The following is a 25,097-nucleotide window of genomic DNA, read 5'->3' as shown; positions in this document are numbered from 1 at the left end:
TTACTGTAGCAAATCTCACACCCCCTAAAGAAATCTAGTTGTATATTACAGCTTTTACATATAGCGCAGCTCAGTGAGTCACCCTGCGAAGAAGACGCAGTTAAAATTAGAAGTGTAGTATGTTTAGCGTTAAATGCGTCGAGTCACTCAGCGCTTAATTATCACAAGTCTGAAGGCAGCAGTCGGTTCACATGACATCAAAAGAGGTCCATCTAAAGCCTCTGAATATTCTCTGAGTGAAGCCTATCAGTGTGTTATGTGTAGTAAGTGTGAGGCTGCTGAGTGATCCCCTGTTCATCACCAGGTCACAGACAAAAGAAGCAGGTGTCGCTCGACCGCTGGCTGGTTGTCGTAGCTTTGCGTGTTATTTTTAGAACAAGTGATTGTACAGTCGACTCTCACTCCTTTAAAGTCTGCAGGCTTTCTTTGAAAATTTTAAAAACTGGACCTCCCTGAGGGCTACGAAACAAATATCCATTTCAAATGTTAGAATGAAAGCTATGATAAAATGAGAAATGGCTGTTTGGTGTCTGGTACCAATAACAGCACTTTCAGAGCAGAGTAGAGGTCTGAAACTATTCCATTTCCATGCTTGGCCTGCTTGTTGTGCCTCTGCTGCTTTTTGCATACAAAACACACATGTTCTGTATGCACTTGTGCACATGTTTTTTTTTTATTATCCTTGTTTACATATGCACACACTCAGGTCTTACATATGCAGCCACTGTTGTGAAAACCTTGTAGCCTGCAGGTCAGCCTCTCCAGGAATAAATTACTCTCACGTCCTGGAAGCTATTTTTTGTTTCTATACATACATACCTACACACATGCATTGACTCATAGTTTTCAACATGATTTGTCCCACAATTCAAAGTGTAAAAATCACCCAAACAGTAACAGGGTTTTCACACAGGTTTACATCGTTTGAGATGTAAAAACCTTCGTGCCAAAAAACTTCCCATAGCAACAGTTTGTTACGGATGATTACAGCATGGTGTGTAATAAAAATACTCACCCTTCACACTTCCACTCCACCCATCCCTTCACCCCACACTCCTCACACAGGCTCGCTCTGCTCTGGCCTCTTCAGTGCCTCTGCCCTTGGGGTGTCCTGTAGCGCCCCCAACCTGCGGGACTACGTACGTACGCACCACCACCTCCACCGAAAGCCACCCCTGTCCCCCGGCAGTCTGCCATGCCAGATTGGCATGTTTGGTATGTTCACTACGCTTTATGTCCTCTTCCAAGGGGCTGGCCCTTTCATCACTATCCCTTCTGAAAAGCTCTCCAAGCTTTTATTTTTCTGGCTTAAAACATCTTCTTTTCTTCTTTTCCTGAAACTTCACATGATTTGATTTTTGGGGGACGTTGTCTATTTATCTTTTCGGATCAAAGCTCCCTTCTTTTTTCCCACAAACCACCAATTACAATATGTTGCGTCACATTTCTCGAGTGATTTACTTGGCAGTGTGTGCACCGAGGGTGCTGATGTGACGGCAGAGTGACTGTGTGGCTGAGCATGCAGGCTTACATTGGAATGTGATGTCGGATATTTTTCCACGCCAGCATGACCCCTCATTGATCACGCCGCCGTCTGCTTGGGTTCAAAGACACTGAAGTGTTCCCTCTCTGTGCATGTTGTGGTGCAGTATGTGCCGTATCCTCTCAAGGAATTTCATAATGCGCAGTGAAGTAGTCTTTGCATCTGAAAGCCAAAAGCTTGGCCTTTTTTGTTAAATTAATCACAATTTACGTTAATCCTTACATTAACAAACTCAGCCTGTTATCTGGAGCAGATATATTTTCAAGAACCGATAGGCCACCTTAAAAAATAAATCCCCAGTCTCATTTTCCCTCGTCACCCCCACGTTCCCATCATGCTGCTCGTGATGAGTGCAGACAAGCTGTTTTCATAGCCACCAGGGGTCCTTACTGCAGGTTTAATTACCCCAAACATCTGGCTTGGATGTAATTCTCAGCTGCATGTTAAACAAGTTTGTTCAGTATTTAAGAGAGAAACATGACTCAAGTTATGTCAGCAGCAGATCCGTTAACTTGTAAATCACATCCATGCATGTGGTTCTGATCGTTAGACAACTGCAGGGATTTTTTTTAATTTATTTATTTTTTTTAAACCACTGCAGGTTTTAAACCCAGAAAACTGATGTGTTGCGTTCATCCACTGGGTGTCACTGTGACTGCAAGGCTCCACACAGTCAAACACACACACACACTCCTTTCTCATTCCTGTTACATCATGATATGTGCAGTTGTCTGAGAAACAGGTGAAGGTTTGGACTGACGTCATTTAAAGAAAGAGAGCATTATCAGAACAACAAATAAGTCTTTTGTTGGCGGAAGGGTGTAGGGAGGTGCACTGTTCAGGCCTAAAGATGACCTGCAGTGTGGTGGTAAGTGTACTGAGGTGATTCCCAAACTTCATGGCCTGTCATATGAGTTTAGGTACCCCTTCTAAAACACCACCGGTCACGGCATAAGTGTGTTCTTTTAAACGAATAGATGCCGTAGAAAAAATAATATTTAAAATGAGATTTTATTAAATTTCTCTCTGTGTAGGTCTGGTCACCCACACCATTAGGTTTGCTCCTGTTTACTGGGCCAGGAGCTGGTAATTTCAGTCTAAAGTGACTATAAGTATCTGTAATATCTAAAACTGTCCATATCCTGTGTATTAACAGTGTGTCTTGTTATTTTAGACAGATATTCATGACTCCAGTCTCCTTCAGCTCCACAGAGCTTTAATACCATCTTTCAGCTTAGTGTTCTGGTTTCCCAGCCTGCAGCTGTCTGTCATGTGTTAGTAGAGACCATAAATAGAAGTACTATAGCGAATGTTCAACTTGCATTAGAGGGATTTATTTGTTCATTTTGTTTATTTTGCATCTAAACATCCCAAAACCTTTTTTTCCCCATTGTGTAATTTTAGGAGAAACCCAAGAGCAAATGTTTGTACTTTTGTACATCCAAAAATGACAGGTTTATTACTTTAAAGCTAAAAAGAAAAAAATAAATAGAGAAATGTCTGTCATCATCCGCTCCACGTCTCCATTCAGTTTCTCTGAGCTCCTCTGTGTTTATTCCCGTTTTCATGCAGATGAACGCATGGATCATCAGGTCAACGTTCTCTTTTTCTGTTTTTCTCCTCCACTGTTTTCTCATGTTAAAACACACACAGGCCAACAGACAGACACAGCCAGCGGCAGCCCCAGTAATTCCGTCACTTTTCTTATCTCCTCAGAGCTGTTCTCTATGCCGCCAGTAAAGAGATTTTCTGTGTCGTTTGCCAGGCATCCGACTAATGGTATGTCTAGTTTCATTCAAGTATATTTGGACACTCCTCCAGTTTTCCTGTTATCTTGCATGACCCTTTTGTGGGAAAACATTCCTTATGTTTTCTAATTGGGGGGGGCGGGGGGGAGTTTGACGTTTGGCTGCGTTAATTAAACATTAAATTCTTTTTTAATTTTTTTTTATGACGTTTCTATTTCACCACAAACCTCTGTGTTTGTTGTACCTTGTGTTGGCCCTCACATCTAACACACACCTTTGCTCTGCCTGCACATGTTTAATTCGCCTCTGATCTGGCTGTTTCTTCCAAATATGTGTGGAATATATCTCCTTCCTTAGATATATTTCCATGTGTAGGTCATCTACACACATCATAACCTTTGCTCACTTGCACTTTTTGGTCGTTTGAAATCATATGTTATGTTCGTTTGTTAGATTGGGATGTAAGCTCTGCAGAGTAACCTAAAGTCGTTCTGTAAAGCAGGGTTCCACCGCCTTTCTGTTTCACCTATCACCACGACCTCACTGTGTTTACATGGACACTAATGTTCCACTAATTATCAGAACACAAATACCTCATGTTACCGCCTCAATGGAAACAGACTAGCCTGATCAGACCCAGACGTTCTGTCTGATTGAGAGGGTCATGGCAGCCTTTGATTGTCTGTTCACTAAGAAAGTATAAGTGCCTCATTTACATATATATGGTTGAGGGGTGGTTCATGTAACAAGTTTCAGAGAGGCGTATAAACAGAGTAGTGTTTCAAATCAGAAGTAAAAAAAGGTGTAATCTGACTGAGGTTAACGTATTGGTTTGTTTAGTGTCCATGTAATGAGTTGAGTTGTAATCTCTAATCAGATTTTTTTATTTTAATCAGACTGAAGAAATACTGTTCATGTAAACGTAGTCCATGTTGTGGTGTGGTCCGGTTTGGTTTTGCCTATGACCACATCGTACCACACCACTAACAGTGACATCACCGTGTAACCGACCACACCCTGGGCTACATATGTACATCACAGACCAAGGGGGAGGGGGTAAACCAGGAGAGGATTAGCAGGGGCTGTGAAGTTGCCCTTTAAGCTTCATGTCAGCATTTGAAAGAAAACTTCTGCACAAAAAGATTCTGTGAGAATTTGTTCTTTCGTTTGTGGGATTACTTCTGTTAAGTGGTTTTAAACTTTAATAAATGCCACCAGTTCAGCCCGACGCCGGATTGTAGCTTTGGGCTAATTTATATCCATAGTAAATTGGCAAAGAGGATGAAAAAAACCCATAAAACTGCTTAAAATAATGCATCACATACTATGCTTGGTCATTATAGTTAATATACCAAACAAAAAGCTCTGATGATGAAATCTGAAGTGATAAGAGCCTTGGTTATTTTCAGTTTTCCGTTTCATATATATTTAGTTTGGAGTTTCTTTGCCATTTCTGACATAGTTGAATAGAACTGTGTTGATTAGGCCATGAATAGACCAACAAAGAAATGGTCAACTCCGAGACAGTCATTTCAGTCATACAGAATATGTGTTGCTTTTAGACTAGTTTTACAAAATAAGAGTTATGAAGATTTTAAATCTATCCATTGTCCAATCTGTAATTAATCAAAGATTCATTGATTTAACAAGGGAATAATTAGACAAATCAATAATGATAGTTGTTGGTTAGTGACGTTTCTATGTTTGACCATTGACATCTTGTTATAGTGAGTTGCTTTTTCAACCAACAGGTAAAACAGATTCACTTGAGAAGCTAAACCGTTGGATGCCACCGCTCTACTTTGTGAATTCAAACGAGTTAATGAACTGTGTCTTCAACATGACAGAATGTGTCTTTATTGTAGTTATGTTCATCTCTACCAGCTGTGTAGCCTGCAAACGATGATGCAACATTTTCTCCTTTGGAGACAACAGTTGTTGGGAGTCATTTCCCAGTACTTAGACGTGACTGTGTGGTGTGTGTGTGAGATTTGATGCCAGAAACCGCCCGTCATGTGTTGGGCGTTTCATTAGAGCTGTCTGCACAGCATATTGTCTGAACGTCATAATAATGTTGGACGCGTTGGTTCTGATTGACAAGCAGACTTGGTGTAACTCACGCATCTCATGTAATGTCGACAGCGTTAGACAAACCTCTGGGATCCACAGCTTCTCTTCCAGCCTAGTTTTATAGATTACAGGTGATTAAAATGATCCCAAACATGCTTTGGTAAATTAATTTCAGAAGATAAACTACTATCATATAAATCACCTAAACCCTCCTAGTAAACAGAGTTATGTGGCGGTAAAACATCCTGTGATTTATTAATATGGCATTTAGCTGGCGGTGGCTTTTTATTTATTTTTTTCGTTGCTATAAATCATTTTCAGCCGTATATTTTCTTTTAGGCCGAGACGTAACGAGGCCAGAGGCACTGACGAAGCCAGAGCAGAGCGAGCCTGAGGTCACATTTCTCCCACATCAGGGCTGTGTTTTTGGAGTGAATCAGAATTTGACATTTGTGCAGCCGTTACAGAGTGGTGAGGGAGAGAAATTTAATGATTTTCATTCCACTCGTATTCACTCAGACCAGACTGAATGTTCACTGAGAGTATTACTCAAATTAGCATCAGTGAATGATCAGTTATGATGATGAATGAATGGAGAAAAGACCAAATAGAGTATTCTTGTTCTCTGACCTGTAACCTTGTTCTATGGTGAAATATTGTGTTTTTCGCAGAGAATGCAACATAGATACTGTGAGATTTTTATTTTTCAGTTGCATGACTAAGCATCTGTGTATCTAAAATAGTGTAAGAATAGTTACTAAAGTGAGGGTGAATATGGAACTTAGTATTTATCAAGTGTCATATGAATGATGTGTTCTCTTTCAAACCAGTTGGTTCAGATTGAAAGTTAAATAGATGGAGTGAAATGCCACTAATTTGTAGCCACACAGTAAACCTAGAACCTTTGAACTCCCTTGTTTGGGAGTTGTCTAATTTGCATAGTTGATGACCTTCGCCCAAGATTCATACTTCATACGGAAATATTAACTGTGGCTGAATGTCGTGTAGTTCATATGCTGTATGCGTTTCCACAGTTTCCTTTTAGCTAAACCTCTATTATTGACTACTTGTGCCTAAAGCTATCAGGTTATCTGTTATTTGAACTTTGCTTGCTGTGAAATGGATCGGTAGGATTCAGTCCATTGTTGGTGTATGGTTGTTGTGCTGTGGCACGGTTAGTCTAGTCAGTCATGAGTTAAAGATGAAGACACGTATTGATCAGATGGAATCAGACACTGACTGAATGTGCTTTTTGATGTATTCCCTGCTAAGACGCTCTCCTCTAGAAGGCCACACTGCTGTTTAGCTGTGCGTCTGTGTGTCTGTCTGTGGCGCCGTTCCTGTCACTGCTTCCGTTCCTCCTCTTGCTCCACTGTACTTTTCTCTCCCTGCTCTGCCTCTCATCCCTCAGAGCCCTCTGAAGAGCCCCATGTAGTCCAGCAGCAGGGGGGGCTTCCCACTGAGCCAGCCCTGCTGGGGCTTGTCCCTCTGGCTGTGGATGGGGCCATGACCCACCACCTGCACCACTGCCCCTACCACCTCCGCCTCCTCAAGTCTTGGTTGATGTCTGGTCAGGAGCTCCCAGAGTCTCTCCACGGTCAGCCTCTGTAGTCCCTGCACACGTCTTTCTCGCTCTTGCCCCGTCTAGCTGGTTTCCGGGGCAGGTGGGATGCTGCCAATGCCAGTTGCGCTTTGCATCTACTGTAGCTCATTGCTTTCCTCTTTGTTTCAGTCTGGTTTCCTGCCTGTGAATTTGTCCTTTTCCTCTTACGGTTGCCTGTTAATGATATCTGTGGCCCTGCTCAGTTCTCCATTTCAAGTCCAAATGCAGACATGCTCTTATTTTGCACGTCTGTCAGGTGCAACAGTGTCTTCTTATACATATTAAAGTCACAGTGAAACATCAGAGCATTTAAGTCATCCGCATAGTATTTCTGACTTAAAGTCAGTTTATAAATGGGGTCTGATTGAGAGCGGTGCAAATTAAATTCAATTAAAACCACGACTCTTTAGAAATAAAGACTTTAGCTTCATAAACAAGAACAGGATACGTAAGATTTATTCAACATGTGGCACAAAATGTCAGGTATTTTTTTTTTTTTTTTAAGTTTAGTACCCGTGAAGAGCAGGAGTTATAAACCCACTACAGAAGGACAGTTTAAAGAGCTTTGATGACACCTCTGAACAACTAAGACATGAATGCTGGATTTAAATAGATTATTTTTTTTCACTGTGTCTTTAAGTCATCTGTTTTATAAATTCAGTTCTCTCTTGGACAAGATTGGACATCTGCTCGTCATTTATGGAAACTGGATAAACTGGATAATCACATGAATCAGGACGACTAACTGCTCGTCGTGCATGCTGATGAATAAACCAGTGAAATAAACTTGTCTCTGGCGTAGCCGTAAGCCTGCCTAACCGCATTGTGGCATTGTGTGCATGTTCCATGGTGAGCGGTAGCGGATGCAAACAACCTGTATATTTGTTGAGCAGTGAGGTCTGTCTGGAGAACTACGTCAGGTCTGCTTAATGTCAGTTTGACCTCTGGACTCGGAGTAGATGACTGGTCTCCGCTGTGTCTCACTTAGCATTATTTAAGTGTGTTTCCTGGCCAGGTGGCAGATATTTGTGTGTCTGTTGAAAGATTTGGGCCATTATCTCTTCACTCATTATAATTGGCTAATTAAGCGGTGGTCGGTCCATAAACGGCTGATTTTGTAGAGTGTTTCTGGAGCGGGACTAAGCACATTGTGTCGGCTTAACAAATCTGCAGAAGCACAGTCGACTGTCTGTATCCACTTACCTTTTTTTTTTTTTTTTTTTTACAAGATTGAGTAGATTTCTTTGGCTTTGTTACATTTACGTGTTCTTTCTTTTTTTTCCTGACCTGTGTCTTTTTGTTTGCCTGTGCGTGTGTAAATGGTGCAGTGTTGTGTTTGCTGCTCCCACTGCATCGTGTGTGAGCTGAATTTGATCCATATGAAGCGGCAGCATCAATGAGGAGGGAAAGGCAATAATGCTGTCTTTTGTTCGGTGTAGCATGTAGCACAATGACACAATATTTCGATCCAGCAGAACACGTCCTTCTGAGATTTCACATTGTCACCTTCCTCTCATGTTAGATTGTCTTTGTTTTATGAATTAGCCGTTGACCTGGAAGGACGTGTTCACTCTCCAGTCCTGTTTTCTTTTTCATGTTGTCTCCATCAGATTTGGTCAAAGCTCAACAAAATGTCATGTCATGATTTTACAGACAGAACACAGGTAGTTTTCTCACTACTTTCTGCTTTTAAGGTTATAAAATTCACATGACTCAATGAAAAACATTAACACAGAGCAATTGTCAACGAGGGCAATTGATATTCGGCCATTTAACGTGGTCTGACTTTCCTGATGTTTTGGTGAATAGTTGTTGAATAGTTTTCTGTTGCACAACAGTCATGTAGTAATACAAGACTGAGCAGCATGCTGTCTGAGAAGATGGATGATGTGGAAGCACTGCACCTGGTATCTCTTCATGTTCTTTGTCGGCCTGCACTGTTTGCCCCTGGACTGTATGTCTGCATTTTCTATAAGTTTATTTGTCAAAGTCATGACATATTTATATTTACAAGAAGAAGAAAATTTATTTGGAAGAACAAGAACAAATCACAACATTGTAGAATTAAATTCAGCTCCAGCTATGGTCAGTTCACTTTCAGTTAATCTTCAGATCTACGCACACCTTCCCAAATGCACCGTGTAAACTGTGCTGCTGAGTTTTGAATGACATCAGCCCTGGTTATACATCGTCTGAAAGCTCCAAATGTAAACCTTTGCAAAGATACCAATAGCGTCAACAACAGCAGCAGTAACTGTTGCGTACTTTGTGAGATTGCACACAGCAAAAGGTTGGTTTCTTTTCTGTCATCTGTAGTGGCACAACCTTGTTAAGTTATATCTGCTGCACTCTGGTTGTTACGTAATGAACCACCGGGTTAGTGCTATGTGATCAAACCAATCAGAGGGGGCCAACCAAACAAAAGCTTTTATGTATTTACTTCTCAAAAAAGTTGAATCTTTTTGTTGGTGTCGCCCAATCAAGCACAGAAAAACGAGGTGAAATATTTGCTTTGTAGAAAAATATACATGTGTTTACACTTCAGTGATAAAAAGGTTATTTGACCAGTTATTAAATATGCTGCATATATGTGTATATATATAATATCGAACAATCCATTAATAATGGAACTATCACTTAAGCATTGGTTTAGAAATAAAGTTGACCTACATGAAGAGTCAATGGATGGTTACTTAGTGTTTAACGCTTGATTAATAATCTTATATATTATGCGTTTATTGTTTTAAAAGTACATCCAACCAGACTACAACATGTTGGGTTAATCAGTACTTTATCTTGCAGTATAAACTCATACTGGATGGATTATGGACTATGACACCTTTTCAAATTATCACAACTTTCTGGTTTTGTCATTTCGTTTTGGTCGTACTAACCAAAGAAGGAAATTAACCACTGTTGCCAAGTATTTCTGTTCACAACCCTTTTTCCAAGAAAGTTGGGGTGCTGTGTAAAATGTGAATGCACTGGTTTTACAAATATTCCCAATCTCATATTTAATTGAAAGTAGTAAAAAACACAACATGTCAAGTGTTGAAAGGGAAATCGTGCTGTTGTTTTGAAAGGATGTCAGCTGTCAGGATGTTGAGACGGGGTGGCGGCATTTCTGTATCTGGTTTATGCAAATGATGACGTCTCCAAATTCTTAGCATATTTACACAAAAGAAAAAACTTTATTCTTCAATTGATGTACTATTTCACCATTTTTTTTTTATTTTTTGTATCCAGTCACAATCAACCTAATTTTTGTTTTGTTTTGTTTTTTGCATGACAACATTTCAAGTTTTTTTTTGTTCCCTGTCCCAAAATTTTTCATCCTACCGTGGGCATTAAATTAAAAATGAGCACATTTGATATGTTGTAGTTGTGCTGTCTTCAATCAAATATTGTTTTGAAATGATCTGCATTCTTTAATTTCTATTTTACACTCCCAACATTTTTGGAAATGGCATTGCACATGAATTTTGGCCTGTAGGTTTACCTACTGTCTGGAGCCAGACAGGGAGGTAACCAGTTGCTGACAGTAGATCTTATAGTGGCCTAAAGGTTTGTTTGGCTGGTTAACAAATAAAAATGGCTGCCGGATGTTCCTCACTGTGGCATTAAAAGAATGAGCCGACGGGCGGAGTACTGCCAACATGCACAGAGGGCGGTTGTGTCCCCACTCCTCTTCCTGCACCTGATGGAGAAGTGGTACGATCGTTTGCATTTTTTTTTTCTTTGTCTCTCCTGTCTGTGCTGCAGGATTTGAAGGCTGCTCCATGGTGCCCTCTATCTACCCACTGGAAACGCTGCACAACTCGCTCTCCCTGAAGCAGGTGGACGAGTTTCTCAACACAGTGTGTGAGAGCAGCAGTGAGGTCCATGCCAAGACCATGAAAGGTAGGTGTGCACAGTGAAGCAGCAGTAGCAGCTCTATTTACCAACTCACTGAAGTTGTTCACATCCAGAAACGGCTAGCATTGCCCCACTTTTATCGTTGTCGCAGTTCAGACTGAAGGCAGTCACTTAGTGCAAAAGATTTCCAGCAACTATCCTTTGTGTGGACATGTGAATTTGCTTCTTTGTGCTTCAGAACGTAACCACAGTGAAACAGATCAGAGAACGTTATTCCTCTCATTCGCGCCGCTCCCTCTTTTCACTCCTCACTTCCTCAACCACCATTGCTCTTTTGCACTTGTTGAACTGTAAATGTTTCATTGTTTTCAGCGTTATACTGTCTAGTATACCTTTTAAATTAGATTTAGACATAGAACTCACAATAAAAATGTGTCTCTATATCCGACATAGCAAAGATCTCACTTATTCATGTATTTGTTTCCCTGTCTTTGCTCCAGCGCTCTCTAGCTTGTTTGACTCCCAGAGCCAGACGTCTCTCTACAGCCCACAGCAGCCCCTGTCCTCCTCTGGCTCTGAGACGTCTCTTCGACCACCGAGCCAGCCTCTATGGCGTAAGTTTTTAATGGTTTTGATGTCATTACGCCGTCTGTGAACTTGCTTTAATCCTAATTCATGTGGGCAGCTGTGCGGCTTATTTAAAATGCTTCCTATACTGTTTCAAACTTCCTACTGACTAGATTTTTCATTCATATGAGCTTTTGCTGCTTAGCGGCTGTCAGACTCTGCCTCATCCATGGGGTTTAATCCTCTGCTTGTCCAGCAGAGCTGTTCTGAGGCTACACTGAGCTGTTCCCATGTGCGAAAATGTGTAATTGTGTGACTGAGAGGCTAGAGTGAGAACGCAGTGCTTTCTCAGCAAAACCTGCATTAAGACAGAGTGACCTCCCCCGTCTCCCCCGCCCCCAGCGCGCCCTTCACACGCACGGTACCAGATGTAAGCTGACAGACATTCATTCGTCTGCACTGACCTTGTGTTTACAGATGCTGACTGTGCCACAGCAAACACATCCACAAAAACATAACCTGTGAAAATATGAGAGGGGCAACGTGCTCCACTCACTGATTTATCAAACTCATAAAGATGTAAGCGGGACCAGTGGCACAGCTGCTCACAAGGTCAAGAACGAAGCAGATCGGTCTCTTGTTTTAAAGATGTTGTTAATAGTGTTTCAGCGTGAAGTGGAACTCTCAACTTTTAAAGCGTCTTCATGTAAAGTGGTTACTAGGAAGACGGGCCTTTTAGAGATTGGCCTTTACTCTTACAAACTGAGCTGTGTTTTAGTCAACAGACTAAAAAGGCGCCGATACTGCGAGAAACCATCAAAACAGCAGAGAACTTACATGTGTGCAGGCCACCCTTTGGGATAAACATCACTTATAAAACTAAAGTAAAATAGAACAACCACTCAGCCAATCTCTCTAATGTTGTTACCCTTGCTCCCTTTTTCCCTCTACTTCTCCTCCTGTCTGTCCTCCTTTTTTTTTTTTTAACCCCCTCTTGGGACGTCTTGCCAGCTCTCGTGATTGATGAAGCCTCTGCTCTTGGATCTTGCGTCCCCCTCTTTCATCGACCACTTTATTTACATTGCCCTCTCTCTGGGCGTCTTTTCATCTCCCAGTCTGTCTTTTGTGCCGTCGGTAACCGCTGCAGATGGGGTTTGCTGTAACTGAACTTATTCAGCGCCATTTACCACACGGTGCACAGGCATGAAGGCTGAAGGGCTGAGCTGGATGGAGACAGTTGTTCCATTGGTTGTGTGATTATGTGTGCGCTCCTGTTTTCTCCTGGAGTCTCAAAACAATTCTCAGGCTCATTCTAGCCCAGAAGCCCCCAGTTGATACATATTGACACATGTGTGGGTTAATTTATGGCCCCTCCCTCCCCCTTTTGTTTTCATTAAGTCCACTAGCGACATGCGGTGGACTGATGAGAGGATGATGCTGCTGCCGATCTGTTTTTGTACCAGTTCGCTGATTTCAGATCACTTTGTTCCTCCGCATGACGCACACACAACAACAGGTTTCGAGTGGAGTGAGGGCTCAGGGCTGAGAGGATATGAGATTAATACTTCCACGAGGGATTAACATCTTTTTTTTTTCCCTTTTCTTTGTTTAGATGGCAGCATCCCCTCCAGTGCTGTATCCAGTGCAGGCCCCTCGTCCCCGACCACAGAGCCCTCTGGCCTGAGCTTCAGCTTCAGTGAGTAGACTTGGCAACTACGCAAGGACTTCTGGGTAACCGAGGACACGATGTAAGGACCCAGTGCCTTGCTGTTGTTTTTCCATCTCTTCCTCTCTCCTTCTGCTCACATTCACAATCACCGCTGGAGCTGATGCTGAATCTGGAGAGAGGCCGCTCTGTCTGAGGCGTTGCTCTCAATCCATAAACACAGACAAACAAACCGCACTGCAGCTCCACTCTCTTCCTCAGCGCACCAGCCCTGCTCGCAAACCGAAGACCTTCAACAGGTGAAAACGTCTCGTCGCCTCAGGCCACCACCTCTTGAGTCTGTCAACACATTAATAACCCAGATCTGACAACAGCAACAGTGCATCATCAGGCCAACATCCAGACCAATTAATGCTTTAGCTGAATTCCAGTGCTGCCTACGCAAAATCAACCAGTGCCTTCTACTTGTTTGTGTTATTTATTTTGTCTTTATTCGGTCCAAACACGTTTTTAAAAAATGTTTCTCCCATCTCTAGCTGACTTCAATCTGACTGCAACCATTCACACCCATGAAATAGATCAGTCTTTTATTTTTCAGTGACTCTGACTGAGTTTGTGCTTCAGCTGCAGATGTTTGCACGTGCACTGAAAGTTGAAACCTAAAGCAGAATGTTTGACATTTTGAAGGACGATTTCAACACTTTGTTTAAGAACTGGTATGATCTGTCTCTCTCTCTGTTCTCATGTGTCTATGAAGGATGAAGCTGCAGGCAGTTAGCTTAGTTTAACATAGTAACGATAGCAAAAGTAGTTTTAGTTGTACAGTGGTAGGACCCACGTCTACATCTACATTAAGTTTTTGATTGAAATGAAATGAGTGGGTTGTTATTTGTTTTATTAATGATTAATTAGTGGCTGTTGGCAGGAAGATTTGAATAAGTTTGGCCAGAGTAGCTTTAGCTGCTTCCAGTCCCTGAGCTAACCTAAGATAACTGGCTGTTGGACTTCAGATCGGATCAGATCGATCTTCTGTCTTGGTCAGTCTTGGTCAGAAAAGAACAAAACCTTCCTCAAAATGTCAAACTGTTCCTTTAGTTCACTTTTAACATTATTACATATGAGCATCTTGATTATTGACTGAAAGCGCTTGTCTCCATTGGTAAATCACTTAATTCCAAAGCAAGATTTGGACCATTTTAACTTGGCGCCTGCTAAATTCAGACTTTCAAAGTAGGATACAGGATATTATATAATTTAAGACTCAAGACAGATCACAGGACTGTATTCATTTTTTTTTCTTTGTGTGTCTGCTGTTTAATTTCTGGGGCGTGTAAATGTGCCTTTAAATATCCTTTGAGATCCATTTGATTTTAGGAACGTTTCTGGTAAAGTTTTGTTTTCGAATGAAAGGGAGGACACCACTCGTTCAGGTAAACGGTAAAACCAGCTGGCAATGTGTTTTCTCACTTGATGCTGTTTGTGTCTGCAGTCTGCTGTTGTGCCAAATGATGTGTTTTTAATGAGTCAAATGACTGTTTCTCATCGATAATGCTCAGGTAGACAAGATTACTCTAAAGATCTAGGTTTTAATGACATGTGAATGAACTGGGGGTCAATTCATTTCCAATAAAGGTGGAATAAATTCAGTGGTGAATTAACTTTAAAACCCCAAAGATGTGTTTTATTACTTTGACCAAAACCTGTAAAACATAGAACCATGATTTACACACTTTGTTTGAGTGCTCTGATGATGATCATCTGCAGCACCGACATATAAACAGGTGAAATAAAACTTCTCCTCCTCTCCCTTCAAAGTTGAAAATGAACTGACCTCCAAAGCCCTTAAGAGTCTACTGTAGAACAAGCTGATATGTTTTAGTCATCTTGGAAAGAGTTCTAGTTTTAGACTTGAATTAATTTTTACATAAAGGCGGGTTGACGTTGGTCATTTTAGCTGCGTATTTATGTGATTATTTAATGTGCTGTTATTTAACGCCGGCCGAACAGAGGTGTGTGTCCTGTCGTGTGTCTGGCTGCCGGAGAACAGGGTCGAGGTTGAACGTGTGGAATCTTTACATCTCTGTCTCGCTCCATCACCTGTTTAGTCTTTTCTTTTTTTTTTCCTGTCTTTCTTTTTTTGTGGGGTGGGAGGGAGGAGTAATAAAAACATGAATTAAAATGGAAATAGTGTTTTTCGCTGGTGTGTGTCTGTGTTTTAATGTCTCACGGTGCAGACACATAAACCTGTTATTGCTCCATAAATAAAGCTCCTTGTCGGTGCTCCGCCAGCGCTCACCTCCCTTTTTTCATCCGCCCTTCCCTCTCTTCCCCTGCTGCTGGCCTTTCTTTTTATCCCTCGTCATCCTCTCCCCCTTGTGTCGTCTCTGCTTCCTCCTCATTTTTTTAGTTTTTCACCGTTTCGTGTTTTTTTCATTTCTTTCTAGCTCTTATCTTTTCAGCTTTTGCCCGGTCTCCCATCGTCTCACCTGCCTTTCCTTTTTTCTTCCTTGTTTACCGAGTATTTCCTCTCTTCAGCATGTCTCCTTTCCTTCCCTCGTTCCCTCCCTTTGTTCTACCTGTTTTGTCTTGTTCTCTTGTCCCCCATCTCTTCTTGTCTCTTCTCATGTTCTTTTCTTATTTTTCCTCTTCACCTAGATCCTCCTACTTCTCGTATTTTCTTCTTCCTCTTGTTTTCCCTCCCTTTCTTTTCCTTTTGTCTCCTTTTATTATCTCCTTGTTGTTGCTTCTTCGTTTCCTGTCCTTAATTATCTTTTTTGTTTTTTAATTTTTTTGTTTTTTGCCATTTCTAATCATGAAAAAAGTGCAGTGGCTCCTTACTTCACATTTACCTCTCCCTCCCTGTCCCTCTCCACTTGTCTCTAAATGGCTTTTAAGAATAGTGATGACTCATGCCTCCTCCTAATGCTCCCATGCGTTGCCATGGTGACGCCCACAGATGTAATTGACTCCTCCTGAGCGACGCTGGGTGAATGGTAGAGAGGGTTGGGAGGGGAGGGAGGGGGGGAGGCAGACAGAGACCGCCGACTCACCGGAAGCCAAAAGCTGATGTCATTCCCTCTGCCTGCATGACGGGTCATTCTCTGGGGCTTCGTTTTGTACATTCACGCACACAAATGTCCATTCATTCAGCTCCCACACACTCACACACTCCATCTGCAACCACACAGCCCTTTCTGGCTTTGAGACAAACAACACAGTAGTGACTTTCATTTACAGCTCTTTCACTGGACGGCTGCTTTCTGGCTGCAGGTAATTTTTATGACCTTTATCAAACGGCCCAGCAACAGAATCACAAACACTTCATTAATGCCTCCATCTACGAAGGTGTTACAGCAGAGCTGTGGAGAAAGGTTAACAAAACCAAGCACAGGTATTTCAGGTGGAACATAGACGAAGAGAGGGTGAGAAGTTTTCTTTTTTTTATTAAATTTTGTGCAAGTAAGCCGAGATTCACATTGAAGAGTTAGAATGAGATGCCATAAAGATTGACAGAGTAAAAACAGCTATTGGACGGGAAATGTTGTCTTTGCCATCATTAGTTGGTTGTTGCCTCCAAAGTTGTGGATTCGATTAAAATAACGTGCTGCCTGGCTTAAAGGAAGAGTCTGCCTGGCTTAAAGGCTGGTGGTGATACCTGCTGGCTTGCACATGCAAACAGTAGAGCTGGAAATTAATAATAAATATTTAGTCGATTTTATAAAGTTCACAGCTTCTCAGTTACTTTGTGTTTGTGCTTTTGTTATGCAATATTGAAGTCCGCTTTATCTCATGCAGCAAGTGAATGCTTGATGTTTCTGCATCATGAAATCCTTTTTGTTTGGCTCAGTGCTTTCACTGTCTCTTTAACACGTTGATGTGGAGGTAACATACTATAGATTTGTAGGTTTAAGTGTTTCCCTACAGAAATACGAAGCAGCACCTCATACATTTGGAGTGATGCCTCTGGACACCTGGTGAACGGAGTTGATCTCTCTTTTAGCTCTGCTTTTGGTCTCTCCCCGCTCCCAAGATACTTACAACCACCTTGTTTGTGTTTCCTTGTATTTAACCAACAATTAGACAGCAGCAACGGAAAAGAGTAAAGATCAAAACTCCATATTTTCCAACAGGAAAGCGTTCCAGCAGCCAGCCGTGCAATGCATCATTGATGAACCAGTCTACCAGAGTCAAGTACAAGGCAATGCAGTCAAATACAGCGATGTATTATAAATGTTTATAACTATGAGCAAAAGTTATTTAACATACTCTCCGTGCCTGAAGTCTGTCGTCACTGTATGAATCAGCCTCCCAATGAAGGGAGGTTAAAGCATCCACTGTTCGCATAACTTTCTAAAGATAAAGATTAGGAAGTAGGAAAAAAAAATTGATATTTTTCACTCTTATCTAAACCTCCCTTTGGTCTTTCTTTTTAAAAAAAAAAAAAAAAAATCCAATGACCTGTCATTTATATTTCAAACTTAAGAGCTCACTTGATGAAACATTTGAGTTTCGTCTCACCGTTCGGTGACTTCCTGAGTTAACTGCCTAAATATAAATGTAAATCCCGAGAGGAGTCGGAGGGAAGGATGGGAGAGGAGTGTAACTATTATCGGTGCTGCTGATGAGAGAATTACACTCCTCCGACAAGTAGGTGTCCACTTAGGCCTTCGGAGCCACCTCCACACCCACACACCATCCTCAGCTCTACCGCAGCCCTCCTCCAAAGTCAAACCGTGTCGTCAAGGTAACCGGGTGAGGGATGGTGAGGAGAGAGCGGAGATGTTCAGCTTGGTGATGTGGCAGGGAGAGCAGCAATGTGTGTGTGTTGGTCGCCCCACCAGAGAAAAAAACTCTCCATGGTATCCATGGCAAGAAGGCGAGTCACAACAGGCCGGATTTCTTTCTTTTCTTTCTCTCTGAGGACTGAAAACATGCAAGAGGCTGCTGCAGAAGATCAATGAAATAAGACACAAAGATTAATTAGGAGCCATTCATCAACAATGGAAATAAATGCGGTCGCGTTGGAACCAGGTGTAGGTGTCGATCTATTGAGTTTGACGTTGGAGCTCAGATTGATTTAAATTGATCCTCGTCCTCTCCTCAGGGAGCATATTTTGAGATTTGCTGAGGCGTCCTCTCCCTCACTGCTTAGACATAGAGAACCAAATACCAGAAGGGAAATGGCTGAGTTACTTTAACATGGTGAAAATTGAGCAAAGCAGCTGGAGCATAACTTCACTTTTATCTTTGCTCTCACAAATCAAAGCCAATCAACAAACTGAACAAATCGCTCCTCACTTACTTATTTACAGATTTGGTGCCATTTACTTGCAAAGTAAGTCAACTACTAAGCTTTTTTTCACATGTAAAGGTTATCATTTCCCACTTCCACTCAAACTCATTGACCAGTCAGGTTGTCTCAGAAGGCTCACATTGTGACTTAAACCCTACAACCAGCAGAGTAACATCATTTTAACTTGCATACATACACAAACATCTTTACACATCCACACCAGAAAGCATGATGGCAACCTCCTGATAGTGGGGTTGACATCGTGGAAGGGCGGCACACTGACGCCGCCTCACAACCAGAAGGTCCTGATTTCGGACTCACCAACCGTGGGGCTTCCTCCAACTGTCCAAGGACATATGCATTAGGTTGATTACATACACTGCACATGTCCATACACAGGAGTCCATATGGAAGCTCGTAAACTTGGGAAGATGATAATAATGCAAAAATAGAAAAAGCTGATGGTGAACCCTGAAGTCAGTATAATCTCTTATTTATTTTGCTTTGAAAATAAATTTGATTCCCATAAATGCCAGATGTGTGATATATTCAACACATTTTTTTCAGGCTATTATTTCATATGTCAGGCTTCATTTAAAGTACTTTAACTGTTTTGTGTTTTCTCTTAACTTCATAACATTTCTGTGTAGTGTCTGTATTTAGCTGTTATTTTGCTAAACGTTTAGCCTCTGTGACTTCTACAGACTTCCTACTGTTGCCTAGCAGCAGTGGTCTCATGACTTCTAGCTGATGTTACCACTTGAACACCAAGAGTTTAATTTGAAGGCAAAAACAACCCAAAGTGCTGGACACATTCAGAATAGATCAAATATCCATAGACTTGTGTTTAGTATGGCTCAAGGTGGGGGCCTTAACCTTAGAAAACATGGACTCTGAAATCAATCATCCCTCTGCGCTATAATTATTTGGCTAATCCCTGACCAGAGCAAGTCAAGCCTTAACTCATGAACGGGTTAAAGACATATTTGTATTATTGCTGAGTTTATGTAACTGGAACAGACGAAAAAAAAGTTGTTAGTCCATCCGCTGAAACTAATCGCAGCTAATGAGAACACTCAAATAAAGCAAGAGGTTTAGAACTCTGAACGCTCCTTTTAATCCTGATGGAAACTCAGCGAAGTGCTCACACGTTAAGTGATGGAAAAAAAAATGTTTGGCTAAATGTCTGAGGGTGAAAGTTGTAGTACACATTGGTCTGTCTACGTATTACCTGTGTACAGACAGGTGGAATGAAAGGACTGATTCAGTCCCTCAGTCTTGTACATGATGAAGAATGGAGACCACTGAATAAGCCTTGAATCAATGTTGTAACATAAGCATTTAGGGGCAGAAATCACATGATAGTATCTTTCTGCTGAAATACCATTGTAAAAGACAGCTGGCATAGAAAACTAACTGTAAGGAGAAGGATCCTTAGAGAGGGCCCTCCTCATCCACTTGGTCCACTGCAGAGCACTGACTCGTTTCATTTTCAGCTCTAAAATGTCCTGCTTAATACATATTATTTGTTCACTATATTTAAAGAATCATTTGAAAGCACCACATGTAGCCATGTACAGCCACTAGCTGCTAGATGTCAAACTACTAGGGGTGGGTAAAAAAAAAAAGATATGGCAATATATTGCGATACAATATCTAATCTCTAAAGTCTTAATATCGATTTTTGGGTCAAGTGTGAATGACTCCACCACCACTTTTTATGTACAAGTGCAATACATTGGATATGGATCATTTAGATTAGTGATCAATTTTGACTCAATTTGTCCAATGAATTATCACTGTCATCTGATGTACACATTGTATTTGAAGCTGCATTTAAAATTTCTCACTGAAAGATATAGAATATTGCAATATCATAATGTCGTGATATGTATCTGATTGCGAAGTCCTTTCCAATACCCACCCCTACAAAAAGTGTCCATTTTAATCGCCATGTAATAACAGAATATGTTCATGATTCAATATGATGGGTTTCTGCTGGTGTATAAAATGGCATTTAAAGAGTAAAAAAAAGACCAATACACATGTGGATTTTGATGTACTTTAATAGATGATCACCAGGCTGTTTCCCTTTTACAATGAATCTGCGGTAGTTCTAGTTTTAAGTTTTACCAGTTAGATTTAAAGAGACAGAGAGATACTGAATATTGCGCTGAGGAAGAAAAACATAATTAAGAGTAATACAATGCGAAAAAGATAGAGAGATAGAGATAGAGAGAATCAAACAGAACTATCAATACAGCGTCTTCTTAACAACATATTAACAGGGCAAACAATAAAAGCACAGCCCAGTATTATATTACTGTAGGTCATTTCAGTACCAGTTAAGACAATTAGCTTTTTTTTTGTTGTTTTTTTCAAATATACCTCTTTAAAATAGCGTTGTATTTTTTTTTATTATTATTTCCATGTTAAACAATTACATTCAGGATTATAACTAAATAAATCACATGCAGAAAGATTTGATGGACAGATGACACCATATGCTGATCAAATGAGATCTTCAGTTTAATGCAGGTATGAGGATGAAATTGAACTGAAATATGCACTCGTCTTTTTTTTCTTTATTTATTTTTTTACTTTCTGTATCTTGTCAGCATTTTGTGTAGTTTTCAAGGAACAGCAAGCAGTTTTGGTCATCCTGTCACTAAAATCAGCTAAAATGAGTCGGTATCACAGAGTTGGTTGTAACTGTCAGATTTGTTCTCTCCAGAGCGATATGTACAAATCTGGTTACAGTACGCAGGTGTACATTTGTTCAATTTTATTGATGGTTTTTGAGTCTGCATGTGTTTCAAGTCATATTCAGGAAAAGAAAGGAGTTGCAGCTGCAGTCAGTACCATTTCTGTGTAACTGTTTATATATGTTTATTGTGGAATCTCAGTTGCTTTTGTAAAAGAAAGAAAAAATAAATCTAAACCAAAGTACCTGCCTTCTATACTCCCCGTAAATTTATTATTAAGTTGGTGTGAATGTTTTATTTTTTTTTTGTTTTGTTTTTTTTTTCTATTGTTTTGATCCAGCAGCATTCATATGGTAGTACCAACTCTACATTCAGAAAAATAGATCTCCAGTATAGTGCATTCAGCTTCTGTATAATCATAGTTCAGTATTGAATGGTTCACAGCGTTCTACTAATGCCTCGACAAAATCAAGGCTGGGTATTTGGAATCTGCCAACTTAAAAACATTATTCACAGACAGTTCAACAAATCAGGCCATCCGTAAAATCTGATCCGTACGTTGAAAAGCTTCTTCCTTTTTTGAACGCATCTCATACGGAAGGTTCACTTCTCACACGTGAACTGTTTTCAAGGGAGTCTATTCAAAACGTCCCCTTGCCCTTCAGTTAACCAGCTCCCCCTACACTAGGATGTACGTGTACTTGTGCGTACTCAGCTGTTTAATATACAACCTGCATCACACTCAGAAATTCTCCCCCAGTGGGATAATAAAAAAAAAGAAGAAGAAGCTATGTCTGCCTCTGCATAATAAAAGGACAAACAACATTCAGTGGCTAACTAGTGAGACGGCCATCTTTGATTTAAAGGTAAAGGAGAGCAGGCAGAGCAGAGAGGCTTTCCAAGATGAGGTATAAAGTGAGTTTTACTAGCAGAAATTGGCACTGGTTCTCACCTAGCACAAGGTGACAACATAGTCTTGCCTTCTGTGGAGTTTAATCTGTGATTTTAAATCATAAATGATGGTAAGAAGTTTTAGCTGGCGACATCCTGACAATCAATCCGCTATCAATGGCTGGGAAAATAAAAACATGCCCCGACCTCACTCAGCCTGGCCCGTCCTTTAGCTCCAAATCCATCTTCACAAAACAAAACAAATGTGCCAGTCATCTTGGCTGAAATCTATTTCTTCCGATACAAAACTTCAACGTAAACAAAAGATAAGCTGCATCAGCCTCACAGCACAAAATGTGGAGGAAATAAAATCCAAATTTATTGTAACGCTCTATAAACTTGCATATAACCTGGGAAATAAAACATGGCCTGATGAAACGTGAGCCGCTCTCGAGTCTCGAGCAGAAAAGACTTTTCACGCTGTACCCACAGAAAACAAACTTGCCCACAGGAAATGAACCATGCCGCACTATAAAAAAAAAAACAAAAAAACAGCTACTCTGTTTGTATTGTATACTCACATACACAAAACTACTTTGAAAACATTCCTAGGTTATAACTGCATCCAGTACGGTCATAATCACCATTCATGCTCATTCTATAAATATTACTCTGGGATTTATATCAGGTAGGTGTTAGATATGTTAAGATGCCGTCCCTCACTGTCAGCAAGCTCAGTCCGGAGGAACATCTTGTACATATATTTATATTATTATATTAATGAAAAGTTCATTTCTGCTACCACACTAACTCTCTGTGCTTCAGCTGCAAACAAAACCTGACCTTTAAACACGCGTCATTCTCCCCAGAAAAGTGCTTTGCTATTTTGGTGCGATAGATTACTATAAAACATTCATATTGGTTTGAAGGTGGCATTTTAGGGTGTTGAGTTAACGCTGACCGTTATTAAGTTATTTCGTAAGTTTGAGGAATGGGAGGGTCATATTTCACCGGATACTTTGACTGTTTAAGACTTGTTTATGAACTGATTGGTCCTCTTTCTTTGATTTACCCTGGTTTCTCGCTCTGCCTTAAAATGGCTGACACGTCGTCAAACACCCCCCTCTCTATAAAACCACAAGCTAAAGGCACATGAAAGAAGCCTCCTGTGACACTCTTTTTGTTCTCCTTGAAAAATAACCCCAATAATAAAAGGTAAATATTGCAGTTCCCGAGCGTCGTTCCCCGAAAAGGGACGAGCAGACGAGCTATCGTTGCTACATTTGTCACAGGTCACTGCTTGTTATTTCCATCTTTTAGTGATATTTATTGACACAGACGGTACGATGTGGTTGAACGGGAGGAAGTGACAGAAGCGTTCGTTAAACCTTCTTCTCAAGTGCGTCACAAAGAACGCTGCATTCATCTCAGGATCATAATTTGCTGCATCATCACGAAACATGACATTTCTTGAACATAACCTCTGTGTTGGTATGAAACATTTACCCTAGATGTATACTGGAGCACATACAATCAACAGAGACTGTGATAAAGACTTAAAGAAGAACCTTTACACCCAGCAGAGATATGATAAGTATAGAAACATTGTCCCTTTGCCTGGCGCCTATTGAATTCACTTGAGCGTAGACAGCCAAACAGTGTAGTAATCTATCTACACTATACTGCATTCCACACTTGAAGGCTGGCTAAAGAAAGGATTAACCCTATGCTGTTCTCTCCGAAAGAGTCCGAGCTACAACGCAAGCATCATGCACCAGCTAAGCTGTGAAAGCCGAGAAGAAAGAGTTCAAAGAGTGGCAACTTTAGGCACCTCCTAAAACTTCACCACAAATGACAGGAAGGACATTTTATTAGTTACAATACACCGACGTGTGTCATTACTGAGTTAATCCAAACTAATGTAGCGTGAGCACAATCGCGGGAGATGCAATTTGTTGAAAATAAAGCCTCAATTTAGGAAACGTTTGAACTTATAGAAACGCTCCATACAATCTAAATGAATAATTGATCACTGGTTCATTTAGATAAAAATTAAATTTGGATTCAATATCGCTAATAAGGTTTGATGATTTCACTGTGTTTTGGCACTTGTTTTGGCTACTTGGGAGCATCACATTTTGAGTTAAACACAGTGCTTCTTAATAAACTTGTCACATTATTTGACATTATGACATTAATTATTCGTGGGTTATGATGTCCATTTATCTGTTAGATATGAAGCAGAGGAAGCTGTTAGGTGTAATTACGTTATTGAAAGGGTTTTGAATTTTTACCACACTTGTTAGTGCTACTACAAGAAATGTGTTACGGCAGACATTGAACTCACGGAAGAAAACAAACAAAAATACAGTAATATAATTCCACAAAGCATACATCCAGAATTTTGACTTTTGATTTCAGCTAACAGAATCTAGTGTATCGAGAGCTGCAGCAAATGTGTTTGAGAATGGAACCATGAGAGATTGAGAAACTTTGAGGAAGCTGAGAGCACTGTTCGCTCTCGCTCTACCTCTGGATGAGGATGAGGGCTCGGCGGTGGCGGGGAAAAGCAGAGCAGGGCTCATGAAGCTCAGAACTCGATCTTGCAGGCCGGGAAGGACTCGTCCTGCATGACTACGGTGCTGCTGGAAGCCAAGACCATGATGTTCAGGTCCTGCTGCCTCTCGTGGGTCTGCTGGTACCACTCCCGGGTCACCTCTGTGTCATGAGTGGGGATCAGAGTCACCTGACAGGTACATGAAAGGAGATGGCAGGATGACACCAAAAACATAATTAATTATTAACAGTCATTGTGAAGATAACAGTTCACATTAAGTTCAAGGAAAGCATCGTTTAACATTTTGGAAAACAGGCATTAAATCACTTTCTTTTTACAGCTTTCACATCTGTACATTAAGTATGTGGCTGGAGCTAACCATTAGCCACGTAGCTTAGTAGGTTACCCTGGCCCCTCTGTAGCTCAGATTCATCTTCATGATTTTCTAGGTTTATATGATTATATATATATAAAGTTGTAACTTCCATTAGCACGGTAACAATTTACACTAGAACCGATGTTTAATAAAAGAATGTTCCTGGTCAAATGATTACCCAAAAACTGAAACTACAATTTGATGAGCAAGAAATGTATAGTAT

General features: G+C 40.8%; 2 protein-coding genes across 15 annotated transcripts in view; one reads left to right on the top strand and one right to left on the bottom strand.

Moving 5' to 3' along the window:
- The window catches only part of ppip5k1b (diphosphoinositol pentakisphosphate kinase 1b), a 42,738-nt gene extending 27,398 nt beyond the window's left edge, over nt 1-15,340 (top strand). For 6 of the 14 annotated variants that reach the window (XM_047595775.1, XM_047595773.1, XM_047595776.1 and 3 more), the window contains 6 exons: nt 1,066-1,215; nt 3,260-3,322; nt 6,773-6,958; nt 10,727-10,864; nt 11,320-11,433; nt 12,999-15,340. In XM_047595775.1, the coding sequence (XP_047451731.1) occupies nt 1,066-1,215; nt 3,260-3,322; nt 6,773-6,958; nt 10,727-10,864; nt 11,320-11,433; nt 12,999-13,090 (743 nt within the window). In that variant the 3' untranslated portion in view covers nt 13,091-15,340. The remainder of the gene's footprint in view (nt 1-1,065; nt 1,216-3,259; nt 3,323-6,772; nt 6,959-10,726; nt 10,865-11,319; nt 11,434-12,998) is intronic. The other 8 variants (XM_047595787.1, XM_047595780.1, XM_047595782.1 and 5 more) reach the window with 5 other exon arrangements.
- Nucleotides 15,341-20,393: 5,053 nt separating this feature from the next.
- The window catches only part of map1ab (microtubule-associated protein 1Ab), a 64,489-nt gene continuing 59,785 nt past the window's right edge, over nt 20,394-25,097 (bottom strand). The window contains exon 7 of the mRNA XM_047595351.1: nt 20,394-24,687. Within this exon, the coding sequence (XP_047451307.1) occupies nt 24,532-24,687 (156 nt within the window). The 3' untranslated portion in view covers nt 20,394-24,531. The remainder of the gene's footprint in view (nt 24,688-25,097) is intronic.

The sequence above is a fragment of the Mugil cephalus genome, chromosome 10, assembly GCF_022458985.1.
Source record: "Mugil cephalus isolate CIBA_MC_2020 chromosome 10, CIBA_Mcephalus_1.1, whole genome shotgun sequence".
NCBI lineage: Eukaryota > Metazoa > Chordata > Actinopteri > Mugiliformes > Mugilidae > Mugil > Mugil cephalus.
Note: the sequence above shows the minus strand (reverse complement) of the source record. Positions and strands in the feature narration are given on the sequence as shown.